The following is a 23457-nucleotide window of genomic DNA, read 5'->3' as shown; positions in this document are numbered from 1 at the left end:
AAAAAAGAAAAGAAGAGGCAGCTTTGCTTCATATGTAGCCATGCTAACATCTAAAAGGTTTGCCTTCATGTTTAAACCTCTTCCTGGGAAGCCAAAAACAAAACGAAAACAAAACCACACAGACACACAAAACCATACTGTTGGTACAACACGGTTTCAGAAGAACTGAAAGAAGATCCTTTTGTCTGCTCTTCAGGTGCTACTTAAAATTGATGAGCAACATTTGATTCTTTCTTTTAGACCCAACAATCTTTTACTTTCCTTCCATCACCAGAACTAAAACTGGAACCCTCACATACAGCTTAACCAACTCCTTTTACAAAAAGAGTTTTAAGGAAGAACATGATAAGAAAGTACTAGCTTAGGGAATTACATTCACCAGAAAAAAAAAGTCAGAAAGAATCATTCTTCCACTGACCCCAAAGAATACAGTCAATAGCATCAGGAAACAACAGAAGACAAACAATGACAGCATGCTTCAAATTCCAGGACAAAACAAACAATTTGCCACTTATGTTCCAGAAGGGGGTATGACAACTTGCAAATAGATCAAAGCTCCCCAGACCCTCTTAAGCAGCTGAAACCATGCATGATGCATGACTCAAGAAGACCAAGAAAATGACATGTTATCAAACTCTTTTCTTAAACATAAATTCCCAGGACAAAGATCACTCTCATTTTCCTATCTGGCATCTAAAAATCAACAGTAGTAAATACATCAAGGGAGATAATGAGACTCATTTAAAAACAAACAAAAACAAAGAATGTAACATTGAGTCAAAAAGAAATACTGATCTAGAAGCAGAAATATCTGTTCTTCACAAAGAAGCAGGCCAATCCTTGTTTTGAATTTCCTCTAAGATTCCACTGGAAGCCCTCTCTTAAGAATTTAGTAATACTATTTCTTCCTGGTGGTTTATCTTTTGAGAATTGTCTCTGGGTAAATAATTTAATTTGCTCACTGGGAAATTTTATCACAAGATTAAACAAAATAAACCTAGAAAACTAAACCAGAAAGAGCTCAGACAATAAAATGTAGTGCAGAAGAAAGATTAAAACTTTTATTTCAAATTTATTGCATATTAGTTTTTTCTAGGTAAATTGAGGATAGATTTTGTTAAAAGTATCTTATTGGGGGACAGAGAATCTTGAAAGCATCTTTTAAAATTAGAGTTTCTCCCCTTCTCCAGACCTACTCAATCTGCTAAAGGGTCTTAGATAAACATCATTATGTCTTCAACCTGCACTTTACCTTTAAATTATTCCAAGGTTACAAAGAAGGTTAAAAAAAATAACATCAGTTTCACAATTTCAATTTTCCCTTAGGCAAAAACTTTTCACTGCCAAAAGTAACCACAAATTATCAGTTCTTATCCTAACAGGATTAGAGTAAGCCCTTCCAGAGCCACATGTGGACATAAAGTAGAGTCATGATCAAATCACTTGCACTGAACAGTTTTCTACATCATGATTAACTTTTTGTAAAACTGAAGTTTGCAATTAAATAGCTAATCTCATTCTAGGAGTGCCTTGAGATTTTAACATCTGATGCAAATAAGTATGATAGAAAGCCTAGAATAAAAAATACATTTAGTTCTTCATCAATTTTTATGAGAAAATTACTGAAATAAGAATAAAATTATAATTGTTCCTTTCTCCTGGATGGAGAAAGTAGTTTATCCTAAAAGTGGAGATAAAAAGATATTTTAAAGTGGGGAAGTCTCTGTATCTTGAGGAAGAACCTAGCTGTTTGGCTTTTTCCCTTTGTTTTCCAAGACTTCAACAAGGTTTTAGTAATGCTTTCCCCTTTAAACTGCATGTGAAAAAAAGCTATAATCCAGGAAGGTAGGAACTTTTAGGATTATGTCTATTTTTTCTGTTTTGTGTTTGAGATACTGTCTTGCCAAGTTGTCCAAACTGACCTTGAATTTAAAATCCTCTTTCCTCACCTTCCTGAGTGCTGGAAGTACAGGCATGTACCACCCTGCCCAAATATGAAGAACCCTAAAAAAATTTTCTGTAATTTAATAATGTCATGTCAACTTCAAATATTATTTGCTATCTTAAATACAGTTATTATGTATAAGGTAATGTTGAACTTCAATATTACTATCAAAAAAGGCTAAAAGATGTAAGATTGAATTGGACATCTATGGGGACAAAGAGGATGAGGTAAGACAGCACTGAAAATATGGTTTATGCTACAAGTCAATTCAGACTATGGAGAGCCAAAACCAAAATTAGACATAAATCCCATTCTTCACTTGAATTAATTTTGTTCTCTTTGCCAGCTTTGAAATTGTGGATTAGTCATAGTCATGGCAAACAATAAGATTATGACTTTAATAATGGACGCTTCCTAAAAGGTTTTTTTTTGTTTTAATCAAATAAATGTATATGGAGTTTCCTAGAAGGAAAAAATATGAAGACTGGAGCCATATTCTTTGTTATAATCACAAAACTAGAACACATATATACCATATATCTAGTATAGTTCCTACAGATAACAGGTGCTTATGAAAATTTGAACAAATAAATACAGAACAAAATATGGTATCACATAGTTTGTGGTCACAATTTGAAATATTAAAAAAGTTATCACTTACTTTGAAAAGCTGCAAAACTTGTATAATGTGAAAGTTTATTTAGTTTACTTTCAAAACCTAAGAGACATGGACTTCAGCAAATGTCTAGAAGATGAAGTTTAGATGTATTGTGTGATGTAACTGCATGGCTTTCATAAACAAAACATTTGGAGAGGAATACTGTTTCCCCTCAGCTAAAAAATTTAGAACTATTTAAAATCAATAAAACTTAACTGTATTCTAATAACTTTTCTTACAGAATCCAGTGGGTAAAGTTTATACTAAACCATAAAGAGCTCCATTAACAGGGCATAAATTGTGAGGGAAGAGTAACTTTAAAATCAGAAGTTATAAATTACAAAGTTAAGCTATTCAACAGCAGGAATATTATTTGTCCTCAGCAAAAAATGATTTAAAACAGTTTTCAGGTATCAATTTCTTTGTTTTTGCCATAAAAGCCTTGAATATAGAAAGTAATTGCTACATAGCCCTTCCTGTACTGTTATTGCCTGACAAATGTAGACTAAGATTAAGAAAGTAAATAATGACTTACAACAGTCTAAAGTTATTGTTAGATCATGAAGATGCCAGGATCCTGTGTTAATTATTGGGAAATGAAAAATTTGAAGAATTTTCATCATGGAGCAGATCATAAGAATTCATTGTTTGGAATTTAAGAAGTTGTAACTCTAGAACTCTAGAGTCTGTGATTCTGTTTTCATAAATGATAATTAATTCCAATGAACTCTAAGTACTTAATATAGTATTCATTCTGGGAAAAGTGTCACTTCTTTAGCTGGAAGAAGAATTTTTCTGCAGGTTGTCTTAAGGTTACACATTTCTTCCTTCCTCCCAGAACCTTGGCATCCATCTTCCGATACTCCATCCACAGATGTAACCTGTATAACTGGTCTTAATTTTGTAAATTTTCAAATAATTACTATATATGAATTGTTGAGCATTTTAATTATATTATATATTATCCTCAGAAAAAGTTTCTCCCCAGAAAGAAAACCATTGACATAATGACCTGTTAAATTTAGGTAATTTCAAGTTGTTTTCTAGAAAGTTCAAAATTACACGTGGTGACATTCTACAGTAAATCTGTGGCACAGATCTAGGGCTTTACTTTATTCTTGGAACATTCTATTTCATATCCTCTGGTACTTTTTTCTTCTTTATCTTAATGTGTTATGTTTATGATTCTTTAAATACTAAATTAGGAAAAAGTGGCAATAGGTATGCACATATACAAATTATATTCTATAAAACATTTTCACTGTATTCTGACTCTCTAAAGGCAGAATGTTCTTTTGGATCTTCCACAAAAAGTAAAATTAAAAAGTAATGTAGATTTGTGTCCCTTTACCAATATTTACCTATTTAAAAGAATTGTGAAATTGTTTTGAAAAAATGAGAAAAGAATATGCACAAAGAATAAATAAGAAAAACATTTTAAACATGGCTCTGATTTTGGGAACATCTAAGTGAAAGCTTTTCACTCCAGGAAGACAAAGCCGAGACACAGTAGTTAGGTGTGATTTGCCAAAGGTATAGGGCATCCAGGGGTGTGTTGAACTGTGCTCCCTGTCCTACAAAAGTTTCTCTCTGAGCTTCCCTGATTTGTTTTTGGCAGGGAAAGTGGAATTTCTTAAATGTAGCAATAATTTAAATACTTATGTAGAATTTATCATTATGTGACAATGTTCTGAGTCCCTTACACATATCCCTACACTATGGAAGACTGTGTTCCTGGTGACTTTTCTTGTACATGGGACAAAACCCCACTTCCACCTAACTCCACTCTCTTCATGCCTTTCCACAATAACCCAAAAAATTGGCCTATGCTACACAATGTCTATGAAACCTGGCTGCTAGCACTACAAACATTCACAAAGGAGATCCCTGTGGATGTGAGACCGCAGTGCTTGGGTAGCTCTGGCTTCCCCAGTGTCTGCCTGACAAAGTCAGTTAATATCAAGAGGAAGCTTAAGGAAAAGCACTCCAGTGACCGTTAAGAGATGGAAGATACTCATCTTTTTTCCTCGGGAGTCTGTGATGCGTGTTGGCCCTTTGAGGCCTCTAAACAGCTGAATATATGTGGTCAGCTTAAGAACAGACTACTTCTTTACCCTATGTCCTTCCCTGTATCATTTCTCCCTCACTCTTGCTCCCCTAGAATTGTAACAATAAAGTATTAGCATATAAGCTTTTAGTTTCTGCTTTCTAGAAAACCTTGACTAAGATGTGCCCATTATTTGAGGTAAAAAATTCCACATACAAAAATGAAGCTGGCATATTGCATCAGTATTAGACAACACTGGCCCACAAAATTCCTTCCCCCTTTCCCTTCCACAATTCAATGGTAACACATCAGTCCATATTTTGGGTACCATATGCAGCTTTTTCAACAGAAACCGAAGAATTATAAATTTTCTTGAGAAGGAATATAGGTATTTTTTATCTAGAGCTATATATTCAGTTTTTAGGCCTTTAAAGATTCTACTGTTAAAGGCAGATGAGCTAGATAGAAATACTATAGGCAGTCAGACAGGGCTGGGCCCTGAGGCAACCAGCACAGAAGACCTGAAATCATGTGATCTTGGAGGAGACAGACACTCCCTTCTGTGGGCCAAGAGAAAAGGCAAAACAATGAAGCAGCCACACCACAGTAAGTGTAAACTTCAGTAGTTGTTATTCTACATAGATGTGGTTCACCTTAAACCAGGAGCCATCATCCCAACCCCCTACGGAAATAGTCACTGCTCCATAAGAATGCCTGCTTGTTATGAGACTGTCTTCCTCATTTGTCCCTGATTTGGTCAATTCTATCTGAACAATTAAACTTATTGGTTTATCATAGTTCTGTTCCACCTCATGCCCATCTGCCTTGCTGAGTTCCCTGTTTTCCCCACCTTGCACCTGCCTCATCTCATGGATTTACTCTACAAAGGTCCCTAGAAAATATAGCCTTTGGCAACTCACTCAGGATGCCTTCTTTATCTCTCTCAGACAGCCGCTTTCTTTATCACAATAAATATATTCTGCTCTTAACCTCCATTGTTCCTAAAATTCATTCTTTGATGTTAGAGAACATAAACTTCTATCAGACATCTAACAGGTTGGAAGTTTCATTCCCCTGTATCACTACTAATTAAATACATTCAAAGTCAAATTATGCAGCCACTGGTGGGGGCAGTACATCATATATCTAATTTGTTCATTCAGAAATCTTAAAAATGTAATTCTTCAATGTTAGATACTTGGAGCAACCCAACAGAAGTTCTTTTATCACTGGAGTAGTGCTATTTAGTAACATTAGCACTAAAACTATTTTGGCTCTAATTTGATTCTTCCATGCTTCATAATGCTGTACAAACATTAAAATATGAACATATGGACCAGGTATTAGTCTGAGTACTTTAGCAGTGCGAAATCAATTTAGTTACATAGGAGGCACATCCAAGAGAAAAATACACTAATCTCTTAAGTTTTTATTATAGGCTCTCAGTTTTTCCACAGGGATATTTAGTAATAAAGACACAAGAAATTATCCTAATTACACAGTAATAGGATCTCAGAATAAAATTCACATGTGATGTAGAAATTGGGCTTTGGCCAAAAGAAGATGCATTTTGCCCACTATTTGAGAAAGATGCCCTGGAGGAAAATCAAACTCTTTATTCCTCTTACTTATCTAAGCTCCACCACCAATAACAGGCTCATCAGGGAGAAATTTACATTATAGCACATTTATTGTCCAAACATATGCTTCCTCTGAAAAATCATTTTATGTCATATTCTTATAGTTAAGCAAGGAAATAAACAACCATTGTGTTACTAAAGCACTCAATTCAATAATTAACTTTTCAGGTAATTGGTAAAATAATTTCTTTCCTTTTAATTAGTTCTGGGTCTTTATTTAACCATCCTTTTAAAAGTTTTAATCATAAAGAAACCATAAATCTAAAAATAATTAAGTATGCAATAAAGTTATTAAATAGCTACAGGAAAGGCATATTTATATTATCTTGTAGTTAAAAAAGAGAACTAAATTATTGATCTAAGTCACAATATATGTCATATTCCAGGCCTTATTTTATTTTTATTGGTACTGGGGATTGAACTCATGCCATCCATACTAGGATATGACCCCAGACCTTTTTAAAAATTTACTACTTTGTGATTGAGTCCAGGTCTCACTAAATTGTCTAGGCAAGAATCAAACATGTGATTCTCCTGGGTCAGCTTCCGAGACAGCTGGGATTACAGATGTGCATTACTGTTTCTTGAGCTTTCCCATATTCCTCTAAAATATTTATTTTTAATATCAAATGATACATCTTATCTAAGATGCCAAACTAAATATATCTACTTATTTTTTCTTCTCAGTGTCTTTGTTGAATACTTTAGGTCATCAATAATAATTTAAGTATTAAGTATTCAATAATAATTTAAGTTGCAACTGCAAAAAATATTAACTACCAACCAGTGATACCAATAAGACTCATACATTTTATATTCTGTACAAACTTATTTAACACAATTTGTTGTAAGAACTATTGAAACTGCCAAAGAACCCTCCAGATTCCTTATAATTCACATGAAAAATTCCACTATTAGATTATATACAAATTATGTCAAATTACCAGTGTAAAAAATCTAGTAGGCTACTAAAGTTTAAAGAATGTAATAATCCAATTGTCTTGTTAAACTTCTCAATAGTGTTGCTGGTATCAAAAACCTTGAGGTGGGCATCTTTGCAGATGATTGTATACAACTGGTTTTCAACAGTGTACAGTTTCATATCATGTACTCTCAGGGTGTGTATGTTGCAGAGTTCCACCTTACAAAATTAATCATAAAGAATCAAATGTAAAATCCAGAATCACATGAAGATCAGTAAAACAACTTGTTAGAAAGTGAAAACCTCCAAATTTGGTCTACTGTGTTACACATATGAATATGTGGAAATCATTAGCAACTTAAAAAGCGTATCTCAAGCAGCTTATCTAACCTCCTATTTTTGGGATTAATTACCAGGTTTCATCATTACATGAATGTGCCTAACATTCTAAATCCAAATGCAGGCAGCTCTATCTCTCCAGTCAGGCTGTACATGTCACCTGCTTTTCATCTCATAGCTTGTCCTGAATTCTATACTATGCTTACAGAGATTCCACTGTCAGTCATTCCTATACTTCTTTCTGGAATAAGCAGCTTTTCCAAAGTCACCAAATTTGATCCTATTTATTAAATTGGGCTTGCCTTTAGGTCTCCCCAACACTGCATTTTTGCCTCAAAGTAAGATGCTTTTCTTGACAATCCCTTCTCATCCTGTCCTGTACCACCCACCCTTTTTGTACAGCTATCAGCAGACTCAAGAGATATGAATGCATTTATTAACTAGGTGATCAAACCTTTTGTTGATGTTACAGGTTCTTACATGCTTTAATCTTTCAACAATTCACAGGAATTCTACCGACTATGTAGTCAAAATCTATCAAGTTATTTGTAGGTTCATTATTGTGAAATATTATTAAAGTTATATCTACTGTGTGACATTAACCACTGTGTGCATCAGATTGGAACTGTATCTGGCAGTATCTTCATGCACTTTTCATGCACTTACAAAGTTCAGGAAATACTGCATGAACAATATATTCTTTCAAATATACTAGTGAGCTAAACAGTAAAATTTGTTTCTTCTAAATAGATTATTCATGACAATGTGAATTTATTTTAGTAGCAAATATCTCACTTTTCTAACAGAAGAGAAAACAGAAGTTTTCATTTACTGAAAAACTTTGCTTTTGGTGGTGCTACACAAGTATTTGGCTAGTACTTCCCACCTACAGACTAAAGATGTTACAGCCAGGCCTTGTCTGCTTGGGATGTTTATGATAAATTTTCCTACAAAATAGTGCAATGGAAATAAAGTTTACACCGAACATTATCCACACCGAAGTAAAAAAAATCTTGTACTTCTAGACCAAAATGTTTTCTCTTAGGAAAAGAAAATCCATATCAAATATTTAAACTATTAAGATACAGAAACAGTCATATAGTTCTAATAGATTGCCAATGTCAATACTGAAATCAGGGCATATAATCACTGGATACTAATAGCACAATGAAAAGTAGACTACTGTCCAATCTAACCAGCAATACCATTTACTAGGTCTGCTTTCAAGTAACAAGAATAGTACAGAAAACATTAAGATGGATGAGACCAGAAGCTGCATCAAAATATCCCTAAATACACATTTATCTGTTAAAGGGCTGAGCTGTTTTATCCAGTAGAGTCTGCAGGTCAAAGTTCTCATGAAGGAGGATAAAATTTCAAAATATGAGTCACTTAAACTGCAAGAAGAATAAATCAAGGAAAGGATACTTAAGAGACTAAATTGCTTTGGAGCTACAAACTTGTAGAAAGATTTTCAAGACCTTTTATCACAAAAGAGTCCAAGATGTTGGGTCTAACAAAGGTAAATGTCACAAGAAACCAAAACTCAGACCCAGACAAATACACACATATACATAGTTTTACCTTGCTGCGTTGGGATCCTGTGACCTTAAGGAAGGATGAGGACAAGAAGCAAAATAGCAATAAACAATTGCTCTAAACACAACCAAGAGACCCTAAATGGTATGTGCTTCAGGAAAACAATATCATTTGCTGTTTGCAGCTCACTCTAATTTATCTGTCTCCTAACAAAAAGATGGATTTGAGACTAGAACACATAGTGTTATATAGGAAATTAATCCTATGGCATTTTCACCAGCCAGCAATAGTCATGGGTTATTCTCCAAGTAGTTCTTTTTCACATTTTTTTTAACACAATGCTGCAGAGATGCAGATAAAAAAATGTTCCAGGAAGCGGCACTGATTGTTCTCAGTTCATTCTTTGGCTATACATTTTTGTGGGTCCACCATAATTAAAGACTCATTGCTGGCTATTGATTTATTTCCAGATTTCTAGCTCAAAGTCCAGTCATGTAAATTAATAAGAAAAAAAGAATCTAACCTAAGCTAAACCCTTTCCTTCACTCAAGTTCTTTTTGAAAATTCTAAAAAAAAAAGTCAATAAATAAGAAAAATAATAGCAATAAATAGCTATTCTCAGAAAAGCAAAAGTATACTACAAGCAAAGGGAAAAATAATATTAGCTTTTCTTTCAGCTAATTAACATTAAGCAGCATTTCAAATTGCATGACATATTTAACAGCTGAGACTATTTGAGAAAATAACCATAAAATAGAATCAAATCCTAGAAATAGGTGCTCTCCTACCTCATGCAAGCAAACTGCATCCTGCATCCTGTGCCACCATCTACATATGTACAGGGAATGAGTGACCCAGTCAGGCAGAAATCAAGAGGCCAAATCTTTTAAGACTTCAATTCAGGAAAAAAAATACCACAACCAAAGGTGTAATTAGAAAGTTGATGCCATGTTGCTCTTCAGTAAATATTTCCCATACACATCTCTTTGAAATTCCAGACAACAACATTACTGAAATGAGAGTAGTTTGAAGCAGTCTCATCTCTTAGAGATCTCAGGAACACTCATTCTGAACATATGGGCTTTACTCTATTGGTCAGCTATGCTATGCTCCTTGGTCTTAACCTCAGCAAATGTTAGGACTCAGGTTTGTCCATCCAGCTCTGACATGCAGTTCCTCAATACAATAAGCTGCAATAAGCCATGAAGCAAGAAACATAAAGGTCTGTTATAAGCTATGAAACAATGTTCCAAATAAAGAAAAGGCAATTCTAGAAGGATTCATCTTACTTCAAAGCTCTTCACTTCTTCTTCGCCATCATCATCCTCTTCATCATGACAACTCTAACATGGGTTAAAAAAAAAGAAACAAGAATATGGTGAAGTAGAGAGGACAGAAGGCTTATTTAATACAGAACAAGTATTTTATATTAATTTATTATCAACATCATTTAAATACATATATACCAGATAGAATACTTAGATAATATGATCAATAGAAACTCATGACCTAAAAGAAAAGCATATTCTATATATAATGCTTTTATAAACTTAAAATATTAAGTTGCCTATTATATATGTAGCAGATTATTAAAGTCCACATCATAGTTTACATACTACTCACTCTTGTATTTTTTTCTATTCACATATTTTCTTTATTCAAATCCAACTACAAGCCTTAAAGACAGGGTCCTGTTCTTTTTTATGCTGTCCTAATTATGCACTAACATAGCTACATGCAATAATCATTAATTTAAATTAATAGCAGCAGCACCCATTAGTTAAATTGATCCTTGTAATTTTTAAGTTAATTTGTATGGTATTTCACTTAGTTGAAGAAAATGAACTTTGTTCTATTTATACGTAAAAACAATAAAACTGACTATTGCATTCTTTCCCTCAGAAATCATTAAGGAGTTATACTAAATCATTCATGTGTTCTGATCTAATTCACACAGCTAAAACTCTGGTTGCTAAGGAGGTGGACTTTAGTAATCAGAAATGGCCTTTTCTCAAACCAGGAGCGTCTCATTTTTTACTGCACATGCTCATTAGTTCATAGGCTGTAAAGGAGGCCTCAGTAGTAGGTATAAACACCTATGACTGCATGATCCTCACCAGTGGTCTGCCTTGCCACATCTAAGCACTAGTGTTTCCTGAATTTGTACTTGGTTCTGAGAATTGCTAGAAAGAAGCCACACAATCAAGACCATTTCTGTCACAAATTCATAGAAAACAGCCTGAATGAGGCTTTCTATACTTCCTGGGAATCCTTTTTTTTAAATTTCTAGTCAATAGGCCACATCAACTAGCACAATGCTTCCTTCAGCTGTGCAGTCCACTCAGACTTTCCAGTCCAGACTCCATGCCCTAACCTTTTAGTCTCAGCAGGTAACTGTCCTTTCTTCTTCAAAGAGCAAGCAGAAGACACTTCAGCTTGCCCTTTTCCTGCTGGGCATGGCCCCTTTTACCTCTTCATTACAAAAGAAGAAGAATCTTTCCTTTTCATTATAAAAGAAGAATTTATTTTCATTACAAAGAATGCTTTCTCTTTTATGTTTTAAACTCACTGTTTAAACTATAGTTTTAAACCATGAACCTGATGTGCAATCAATTTAGTAATCTATGTTTGTTTAAATAAGAGATAACAGATTATAGTGCTCTTAAGAGTATAATTTCATGAAACTTTTCTTTCCAGGTATTTTATATTTCTCTAAATACTCTGGGTAAATATATTTCTGATGTGGGTTATCATTTAAAATAAAATTACAAAGCCCCAGCATTTTCTCTTCCACTGCTATAACCAGGGTTCACTCCAGTTATCCCTGAGTCCATTCTAGTGGTTCCTTCTCAGCAGGAAACAGATGTGCTTAGAGCTCTCTTTCAAAAGCAGAGGAAATCAACAGCAAACAAACAAAAACAACTCCCCTTTTACCTCATAGTTCCATCTAGGTATCTGTCACCTTGTTTCTTTTACCTCCCTCTCATTTCTAATACATCTCACACCTGAAGCCTCACTTACTTCCCACAGTCCAGCACTTCTGCCTCCCCGGGACCCTCTCCATAGTCCTCGAAACTGTGCTACATGGACACTTCATAAAATCAAGACATTTTCAGTCCCTACCTTGTGCATCCTCAGCACAATACGGGTTTGTGGTTCACACACTAACCTCTCTAACTTGTCTATCAGATCATACTAATGTTCTGATAGAGTGTAACACACACACACACACACACACACACACACACACGTGCATATTGGCTCCTAATCTATTCATCTCTTAGGCCTCTGTCCTTACAAGATTGGTCCTCAGCCTTCTTTTTCAAGCTGTCTTCTCTTCTGGCGCAAGATCATCCTCCCCTATGGCTTCAGTGTCCATCTACTGCTACTGAATCTCAAATGGATACTTAGAAACTGATGTGAGACATAATGTCCAATTACATGTTTGAAATCTCCACTTAAATGTTTTATAAGCACTTTTAATATGTCCAGTATTTATCCTCTTCATCTGGTAACTGCAATCCTTCTGGGGATATCTAGCTTAGGATATGGCACCCAAACCAGTAACCCCAATAAAACTTTGAGTATTCTTTTCTACTCATCTCCTTATTCATCCTCGTCTTAGCAGGAGCAAACTGAATAAGCACTTAGTCAATACAGCACTGCTAAGCCATCATTCAACAACCAAGAATTCCTTTCAGCAGGCCTCAGCACTATATTATGTGACATATTTTCAACATCCCCAGTATTTGCTCTATTTATCAGTTTTAAAATAATCATTTATTTAACTTTTGTCTGCACACAGATGATTTACTCCAAGCCATAATGTACACATAATTTTTTTTTCTCATTCACTATGTTATCTTTGTATCTTGATATGCAATGAGTTACTTGTTAAAGAAATGTTTGGAAAATTGATAAACTACCTGCAAATAAAAAGTTAAAATATGGAGAAGCAATATTTTAGATTCATGCAACAAATTAAAAGCTGAGATTCTCACGTCTGACACTCCTAAAATATAACAAAATTTTGCTTTAATCTACATATATATGTTCTTATTCTTTGTCAAATGAAAATTATTTCTCATTATTAAAATAAAGCATTAAAAGTAGGAAAAGTATTTACTGACCTTTGCCATAATGTCTGCATAGGCCATATATAAAAAATCTTCCTCCAATTTGCTATGGAAAACAAGGAAAGAATATAAATTTTTAGGTAGAAAGCAATTCATATATGGGCATACTATGAATGCCTAAATTTTTTCCTGAAAGTATTCTTTTAAAACTTAAATTAATACAAAATTTAGATAATAGTAATCATTTATAATTATGTTAGAATTAAAAAAAAAATTGCTAGAATAAGCTTTGGAGCTCCTAACCAGCCATCCCTCCTTACCTGCCAGAGGCTTTGTCTTAGAAAGTATATGGTACATTGATTTACACAGAAATGTAATGACTTTAATTTTCTTCAAACTACAAAATTTGAAACAAGCAAACTTAAATAAGTGCTTTCAGCAGCAGAAGTGATATTTGATATCTGGTGGACTCTCCAAATTACAGTGTTATAGATTTCAAAATAAGATGTTATAATGATGATTTTTTAAAAATTGAGAAAGGACAAAATATATTTGTTACCCTCTATTTAAAGAAGTAGGGAAATCATTAATACATGAAAAAAGTTTCCATCAAAAAATACCTGAAATCTGCAAAGTTACCTTAGCAATTTTAACTTTAAGTATAAGAAAAATTTACTTATGGGAAATACCTCATTACCTGACAATGGCAGAGAGTTGCTCTATGCTTAAAGATGAGATGATTTTGTTAGTTGGGAAATAATAAGAGAGAAATAGTAAGAGAAAGGATGGATCCCAGTAGCTAGGAGGGAGAAATGTACATTGTTATGGCATGCACAGAGGTCACATGAATTCCTCAGAAGTTCTGGGAAGACCTGTGGGGCTATGGACTGATAATTAAATCATCCTCCTAGTTCTGTAGAGAATAGGCAAGACCTGTATCAAAGCCAATTTTCACAAAGAAGGGGAGCAAATAAGGTTTGTATAACCTTTGTAATGTCCCATCTGTAGTGCCAATCATTTCAGTGCTCCTGTAGTAAGCAGGTGCTGCAAGATTTAATTATCAAGCCTAAGAGTACATTTCTTCTTTGACTCCGTGAAAACATACCCTTCGAGGCTTTGAGACATTTGTATGACTAAGACTACATAAGGCAAGAAAAAATAGGCAGTATCATTAGAACAGATCTCAGAACTACTCTCAAGGGGAGATAATGGCTTACCTAGATCCTAAAGGCTTCCTAAGACACTTCACCTTGGAGACATAATCTACCAGGAAGCCCTGGAGTCACCACTGGTCTCCACACACTTTTGGCATAGGCATTTGCTTTGGTTTCTTGTATTACTAAAACTATTTATGATAAAGGGAAACACACTTTCATAAAAAGAATTGGATTCAACTAAATCAGTGAATTACAAAGTTGTAGAGAAGAAACAGAATTTACAGGATGCCATTAAAGCATGGAACTGAATGAATGCTGGTCTGGGGTATATGAGAGACAGTGAGATCTTTGAGTAACATTCTCTTTTGACAAGCACAGGATGACACTGAAACATGAATACATGACGCAGAAGACTCAGACACATTCCTTTATTTGTTCCTCCTATGTATCACGCAAACCCTTCCCACCATACCATTTCTCAGTCAAAGCCGTGCGACTAAACAGAAGGATCAGCTGGTGCAGAGGATCAACTCTCTTAGCGGCTTCATCTTCTTCTGGAGGTTTGGCCCCAGGTTTCTGCAAAGAAGTCAAATATGTCACATTCACTCAAATCTAGGAGCAATAACTGGGATAGGAACAAAGAACAAAAGAAAAGTCCTTCTTTCCCTGTTGTATGAATCTTACATGCATCATAAACTGATAAGTGTATAATGCATGTACATGTTGTATATGCACATACCATGTAATACACATAAACACATTTCTATACATGTATTTATGTCTTGCATATATATCATATAATACATATATGCTGTATATTTAATATAGTATCAATTTAAAACTGTGTATCCAAAAACATATATAATCTTATTTATTTCTGTGGTAGCAGGGCAGGTGGGTGAGCATGGAAACAAGGCCTCACACAAGCCAGTTAAGGGCTCTACTAACAAGCTACATTCATTCCCAGACATGAAAACATTATGGGCAAAGAAGACTCACAGAAATTAAAAGTTCTGAATACTATGGTTGTAAGCAGAGTTATTACCAACTGAAAGAGTATTTTCTGTATAAAATTCAGCTTTTGGGGAGGATTAGATTATAAAAATTTGCAATGAATTTTTAAGACATGCTAAGTATGAAAATACAGTCTACCAAGCAATGCAAAGTGCTTATAAGATGAAAAATTATTAAAGAATATTAGGCAAAGAATATTAAACAATCTAATGTTTGGGCTACATATACATTTTTTTTCAGTTACTTTAAAAAATCTATTATTGGACAGAACTTTTAACTAGGTCAATTATTAAACATTTTTACTGCTTGTGGTAGTAATTAATCCTAATCTTTAATTAAATGAATTAAAGAATTTTATGTCTTCAGTGCCCATTCTATTTACACAAATGAGATTCTTTCAAGAATCTTAAGCCTATAAAAATGTTACAGGTACTAAGTAAATTTCTACAAGATATACAAATGGCCTAAATGTTTTGATTCTAAAGATGAACCATATTGATTTTTAAAACATATAGAAGAAATCATGGTTAGGTTTTTAAGACCTGGATTACATTTTATCCCCCCAAAATTTGCAAGCTAAAAAATAATTTTCAAGCAAGAGATGCTTAAGTTGGGAATGATAAGGGCTGGAGATTTAGCTCAGTGGCACAAGTGCCTGCTTGACAAGTGTAAGGTTGTGAGTTTGATTCCCGGTACCAAAAAAAAAAAAAAAATTACCCCCACAAAGTTATGAAACATTGTATGCTTACAGAGGTTTTGGGAAAATTGTTTTGTCAAATTTTTAAATAGATTCTCAACTTACAAAAGATGATGGTGGTCATTCACCAACAGGTGGTGCCCTCAGTAACACAAACCTCTTTGAGCACTGTTGATGGAAACTGTTTTGCCATCCACTCTATTAACATCAGCCTCCTCTTTTCTATGTCCACTTTATTGTCCACTGTCCCATTTGTTTTTAGATGTCAGCAACTTTTTGGTAACCCTCAACTTATTTTTGCTGGATAATTTTGTTTTAATCTTTTGAGACAGGTCTTGCTATGGGGTTCCGGCTATCCTAGAACTCACTATGTAACCCAGGCTGGCCTTAAAATCATGGAGATTCTTCTGCCTCTGCCTCCCAAGTGCTGGGATTACAGGCATGCACCACTACACCTAGCTGGATAACATTTTAAAGTTCTGCTTTTCATAGTTTATCATGATTCTGAGATTAAAGGGGCTTTGAGAAAAAACATAGAAATATACAAATCATGATCAGCTATAAACTTGCATTTTAATCTGAAATATTGAACCACTTAATTTTTGTGATAGCTCTTGAAAATAAGTAGAGTCTTTTTCTTTAAACACTGAACACAGTAATAATTGGAATACAAAAGTTTCTTAAACCCAATATAATGCAATATTTTCTTCATGTTATATGACAACTGTTACACCTTCGTAGTCCATTTAAGCCCAAACCTTCTTTCATTTTATAAGCATACTAAAAACATACTGCTAAGTCTTCAATCAGTTTATCTTCAAAGTAATGTTCTTCTGTTTCAATCCAAGATTTCTCATATCCCTGAAGAAAGAGATTGACAGCTCGGTGCCTAAAAGATAAGCACAAGTTCAATCAGAAGATTTAAAAAATCGAAAAGGAATTCATTAGTGCTTTATGATTGGATTATCTCTGCACTAAAAAAAAGAAAATCAAAATAAACTTTATATTACTTGTTTCTTCTTTTCAGAGGCAGCACTTTGTAGCAAATAGAACAAAGTTTCTAGGATCACATACTGACCTGGAATAAAAACCTGCCTCAGTCTGTCTCTTTCCAGCTTTCTGACAGGGGTCAGGTTATTCAAGTTTCCCAAGTTTCATTCTTTCATATTTTTTAAACATAGAATAATCCCATCTACATTTCCATGTTACAAGACTCAAAATGAGATAAAAGAAGAAAGCGCAGTTGGAGAGCTATTCATTAACCAGCAGCTATTACCAAAGAAAGTGACTCACAATTAATACATGTCAATAGGGAATATGTTCAATTAACACTAAATATAAGCCCTGAGGGTTTCAAAGCAAAATATACTAAGTGTAGGGGTGGGGGTTTAGCTTAGCAGTATAAGTGCCTACTTGGCAAACACAAGGTCATGAGTTCGCTCCCCGGTATCAATATATATATATATATATATATATATATATATATATATATATAATGTGAATTTATGGAAGTATATAAATGATGATTAAACTTTGGAATAATGATAGCCATCTATGAAAGAAAAGATGAGTAAAGGCTAGCAGAAACAGTGAACTCAGCATGATATTAATGAGAGATGTAAGATTTCCATATAAGCCAGGAAGAAAAAAATCTCATGACATCATAATAGAACATTGGATGTGAACAGAATGATGTCACTGCAGGGTGGCAAGTTGAGCCAACGGATAAGAAAAGGGGTGTAGATATAGGAAGGGTCTTGAAACCAGAGGAAAAGAATGAAAAACTTAGCTGGCACCAATGTTAAGTTACCACAAATTCTTGAACATAAAAGAGGAATCCCAAAGAACATGTTTGAACTTGTTAGTATTTCAATATCATCTATGTGGCTTTTAAACCTCAGAGATGCTAGGTCTGCAGATACTAATTCTATACACTCAGGCCTGGACACTTCCTAAGTCCATTTAAGTGTACAGTATTTCCTAAAAGACCATGTTGGAGAACTACTGGAATAAGAAACACATATGCATATTGCAGGGAGTGAGAACTCTGCCACCACAGAAACTGCTGAGTTTCTGCTACCATCCACTTCATATTAGGTGCCAATAAGGGAAGGACTAGTGATGTGAAATAGGTCATGATAATTGATAGAATTTAGAGAAATGCATTGGAGTAACTGGAATAGGCGTGAAAATATGAGGTTCAAGTCTATCCTTTTTGACATTGGCACCAGCAAAAACTATAAGCAGCACAAGATTTGAGAAGAAGCTATGCAATGTATTTTAACTTAGTAACTACGACTATGTTAAGGAATTCAACTATCTTAATGAAGGGAAAACTGTGGTATTTGTTTGTTTGCATTAGTTTTGTATTTTTTACTTTCTTACATGTGCATCTGTTCTTTTACTATCCTAGCACCATTCGCTGTCCATGGTGCTGAAAATATAAACTTTATAAGATTAAATAAAATATAAAGTATCTTAAAGTCAGAATCAAACAGCCCCAGTATTGCAACAACTAGAAGTATGTAAAAGAAACTGAGAAACAAATAAAACAAAGTATTTGACTTTCAAGAAGGTCATATATGCCCCCCTAAATGACATATCTGAGCTAAGCCCTATTTACAAGTCATAAGCATGAGTCACATTCTATAAAGTTCACAGAGGAAAAGTACAAAGTTTCTTAGGAGAATCACCAGAAGGCTAAAATGTTACCCTCGTTCACCCAGGTCACTTCTTTATTGACAAGTACATCTGCCACATTTCTGAAAGAAGGTAATTTGTTTGTCAAATTTATTTACATCATTCCCATGCAGTACAGTACAGTCAGTACAGTATCAATTGTTTTCTCCCAGTGCTAATAATTGCACAAATAATAACAGATCCTACCACGACCTAGGTGACAAAACTAGCACAAAGTCAGATAAATAAGTTGACCAATGCCAAACAGGAGGGAAGCTGAGATTCTTGGTTAAATCAATACAGTTTCATTTTAAAGAATGCATTCCAAATCACTTATGATTACTTTATATATGTGAGCAGATATTCCTCAGTATGTAAAAGTCATTTATCAATTACATTATAGACCACAAAAAGTCTGAAAAAGCAAAACTCAAGTATTACACAGAACAAATAAATATCCTCCATTCTTCTCTTGGACAACTGCACCATGTTAAGATAGATTAGAGATACATGTAATTTACAGGAAAAATAATTTTAATCTATTAGCAACACTTAGTTTTATAAACATTTAAAAACTCTGACCTTGGCAGATTGTACAAAGGAGCCATTCGGAAGCAAGCTACTACAGCCCTTTTCCTCTGCTTAGAGAGTAGCTTATGCCATACAGCTTTTTTAGATCTCTGAGGATGCTCTACCTGAGATAGAAAAAGACACAAATACATAATTACTCACTCCTCAAACTACCCTCAATAACATAGCATTGGGCAACTGCACTTCTTCTTTATTTGATTAGTTTTGAGGGCTAAGGATTGAACAGAGAATTTTACACATGTTAGACAAGCACTGCACTACGGAGCTTATACCCAGCCCAATACTTATAAATTTACAATCCAACTACAAAATTATTTTCCAAATTATTTTGGAAAAGTTCATGCCTAAAAGTTATAGCTAAATTTGAGATCGTTTCAAATGTTACATTAATGTCCTTTATTACAATATCATGTTCTAATCAATGTACATATAAGAATCTTCGTTATCTCTAAAATTAAAAGAACACAAAAGCATTCTTTTTAAAATCTTTCTATTCCCAAAATTTTCTTCTGCCTTTTATATTCTTAAACATGCTTCTGTGTATACAAAAATCATATTCTTATTCATATATTTATTAGAATTAATTTTATCATAGGAGCTAAAGCAGTAAACACAAATAGAGCTAATAAAACATCTACTGTTCTTTAGTGCAGGAAGACAAGACTTTGTGAACACAGTGCCAAGAGTAAGTACAGGAATTTAATTTTGCAAAAATATTAAAATATGTAACTTTTATTAGAGACAAATGAGAATTTTAAAGTTACAGTAAACGATGCAAGCAAGCTATTTATCTAACCAATGGTGTTTGGAACTCCAAGAGGAAGAGAGATTAATTGCAGTATTAGAAAGGAAAAAAAAAACACAACATGTGACTCTAAGTTAATTATTAATCTCTAGACATTTGAGTGATGTACTTCCCAGATTGTAATATCTCCGGCCAATACATTTAGATTTCTGGAAGAAATAGAAATGTTATGTTAGCCAAAAAGTAAAACTGGATTTTTGTATTTTACAGTAAAGGGATGAAATATGAATCTAGTTATGACTGAAGAAAGCATAAAGAATGTTTGGACTATCATGGCTTAAAAATTTCAACAAGGCAACTTGTGTAATTAAAAAGTACTTATTTCAATGGCCCTCTTCTTTCCACTGAATAAAACTTGTTAATAAATGTTCACCTCAATTTTGTTCTACATGAGGGTGTCAGCACTGAGTACATTATAGGAAAAAATACCAAGGACAGTGTTTATCAGTCAGATCAACTCATAATGACTCAATTTAAAGTTCTACTGAGAGGTCTGAGAATTTAAATGTGTAGCTTTTAATGGGGATATAGCATTTAAAAACTATTAGTACATGTCTGTGATACACAATGACTATTTTCATTGTGGGTGTTTGGTATATGTACATGACACATCTTAATTCTTTTTTAGTCTTCTCTTCTTCATCCTCTCTTCCCTCCATCTTCTGGCACCCTTCCCATTTGCAAAAGATCTCTTTGTTTCCTTTTATCTATTATTTATTTTTCTCTTTATTTATACCTTGGTTTCCCATATGAGAGAAATCTCATGATTTATTTCACCTAACATTCAGCATTCTGATCAGCATGGGTAACAATCAACCAATACACATTAAGTATCGTATAAACATGTTAGAAAATATTCCTCTTACCATGAAGTTCACCATCTGGACACGCAATTTATTAAACAAGGCAAAACCTTAATTAAGGGCTTTCCCGTAATCAAATAAATCAGTATATATAGGATTTTTCATCCAAAGGTGAAATACCACAGTGCACCTTGTAACTGTGGTCATCTTCATGTGCTTATGTGTTAGCGTGGCTAGAGCTGGAGTATAATGAAAGTCAACACATGGCCTATCTCATGAAAATAATTACTGGAAGCACAGTATAATACATAATTAAAAATGCAATGAATGTTTAAATTTAAAATACTAATTACAGTAAAAGACACATCCCTGTTAATCCACTAAGTACTCTGCCTCCCTTCAAACACATTTATTTCATCCTCCTTACAACTTTCTCAAAAAGTTCTGGAGTCCTTTTTTGAGTGTCTTTGATTGGGTTGTCATGGCCGCCTTGATGCCGTTAATTTAATATGTCTCCCTTTTATGGTTATTTTGAGTTGGAAAGAAGAGCTAGAAGTCATATAAAACCAGATCCAGTTAATAAGGGTGAGTGAGCACACATTCATGTTTTTTATGAGCTTGCCTTTCCATTGCATGGCACTCAACAGAAGCATTCACTATATTTGTGATTATAACTCATAAAGATACTCACAAAAGAGGAGTTTGAGAATTGCTTCAGAAAGTGGTTAGGATGATGGAATAAGTATATTTGAAGGATGGATGGCAATATATCTTCCCTATAATAATTTTTAAAAATTTAAACACTTTATTTTTTAAACACTCAATACATCTATAAATGTCGCTGATACTTGTGGAAAATTAAATCAATAAGTATATTTTAGGCACCAACCATTTTGTTTTATTTGTTTGCTTATTTTTGAAGCTTAAGTCCAATCCAGGCTTTAAGCATACTTAGTGCATGATCTACAACAAAGCTATATTCCCGGTGCAGCACATTTACTGTTACTGCATAGACTTCAGCTGATTACAACATTCTTTCACATTACTCTGTGACTTAGTAACAAATTAGCCTCAGAAGAGGGGTGTAAAAGATATGTGTTCTACACACAAGAATTTACCCACTTAAAAAGGAGGCTGGATGCCTTGGGTTCCTGTTGTACCTTCTTCAGCACATTATATTTGTTTTTCTTTCTGTGTCTTTATAGGGCCTAAGCTACCTACACCCAGGTAAGAATTAACAACAAGCATCTGGAGAGTCAGCCTAGCACAGTGCACCCCAAAAATATCCATGGCATGAATGGAAGTGTAGTTCACTGAACCTCTTTTCAAGAATGACTTCAGTCACCATGACTGGACACACCTGTGAGTATATACTCTAGTATTTATCATAAATAACATACAAGCACATTTTAACAAACTTTGTTGAATTTATCTAAAATTCACTCAAGCAAATCCAATTATGTACATAAAAACAGGAAGAATTAAAAACTTAGGGTAACTGCCAGAAATGAACCTGCAGTAGTCATTTAATTAAAATTTAATAATCATTAAATATATATACAATTTTGGAAACATATCTCTATGACTTTATATATATATAACTTGAAATTTAATTATCTCAGCCTTGTCTTTTGTTGAGTCATGAGCTAAACATTTTATGAAAACATGGAAGTAGTCAAGGAAAAACACTAAATTTGAGCACAGTCACATACTGTAAATACATGCTAACAGCTAGATAGCCTAAGAGTATTCTAGTTATTCTAATACCATCAAGTGTAGTGATAAATTACCCAGCAAGGGAAAGCTTTTCGTTTGGGGAAACCACACAAGGAAATTAAAAGAATACATTAGATAATACCCTTATGTTATTTAATCCACCAAGATAAGGGTGGAATATCACATAATATACAGCATGAATTAAGGCTGTTTATTATTGCTATGATAATATATTCAAATACAGCTAAAGGTGATACAGCGTTAAAAATATATTACTCAATTCACTTAAATGGTAAAACTTGAAAGATGATAGCATCTTTATTATTACTTAATAAAACAGTATAAAGGAAACAATTCCTGCAGGTACTGTCACAGAGGCCATGTAGCAAGTAGCGGGCCACTCTGTGTGGTTATATTCATCCCTTCACCCTAATGGTTTTGCTGAATGGGCTTTATAAACAAAAGAAGTTTGTCTCTCTGTTGTACACACGTTATGCCAGAGGATCACTTCTGTAAAAAGATAATCCTTTTTTGAAGATGTTTCACATATTGTTTTAGAAAGGCTTGAGCATAGAGAGTTAATGACTAAACAAAATATATAGCCAGCTTTGTAGGATTAAAATAGGGGATAACTGAAAAATCTCATATGGAGTTTTAATATCAATACATTGCTCTGAATATATAATTTTTCTTGTTCTCAGTAAACTAGCTCAAAAATATGTCTAATAAAAAGGAAGTTTAATCAACAAAAATGAAAATACTTCAAACAGTAACATAGTGAAAGATAATATTGTAAACATGTTATTATGAGCAGTAATAAAAATTATGA

At 33.8% G+C, this 23457-nt stretch overlaps 1 protein-coding gene across 6 annotated transcripts in view; it reads right to left on the bottom strand.

Moving 5' to 3' along the window:
- Ryr2 (ryanodine receptor 2) overlaps window positions 1-23457 on the bottom strand; it is a 659796-nt gene that overhangs the window by 74577 nt on the left and 561762 nt on the right. For 4 of the 6 annotated variants that reach the window (XM_063260102.1, XM_063260104.1, XM_063260106.1 and 1 more), the window contains 6 exons: window positions 19296-19408; window positions 16827-16923; window positions 14796-14899; window positions 13221-13272; window positions 10380-10433; window positions 9136-9159 (listed from right to left, as the gene is read on the bottom strand). In XM_063260102.1, the coding sequence (XP_063116172.1) occupies window positions 9136-9159; window positions 10380-10433; window positions 13221-13272; window positions 14796-14899; window positions 16827-16923; window positions 19296-19408 (444 nt within the window). Of the gene's footprint in view, window positions 1-9135; window positions 9160-10379; window positions 10434-13220; window positions 13273-14795; window positions 14900-16826; window positions 16924-19295; window positions 19409-20218; window positions 20259-23457 lie in introns of all 6 variants that reach the window. The other 2 variants (XM_063260107.1, XM_063260105.1) reach the window with 2 other exon arrangements.

This window comes from Cavia porcellus, unplaced genomic scaffold (assembly GCF_034190915.1).
Source record: "Cavia porcellus strain 051 isolate PalLab524CR breed Dunkin Hartley unplaced genomic scaffold, mCavPor4.1 scaffold_13, whole genome shotgun sequence".
Classification (NCBI taxonomy): domain Eukaryota; kingdom Metazoa; phylum Chordata; class Mammalia; order Rodentia; family Caviidae; genus Cavia; species Cavia porcellus.
This window is presented reverse-complemented; position numbering and strand designations above follow the sequence as displayed.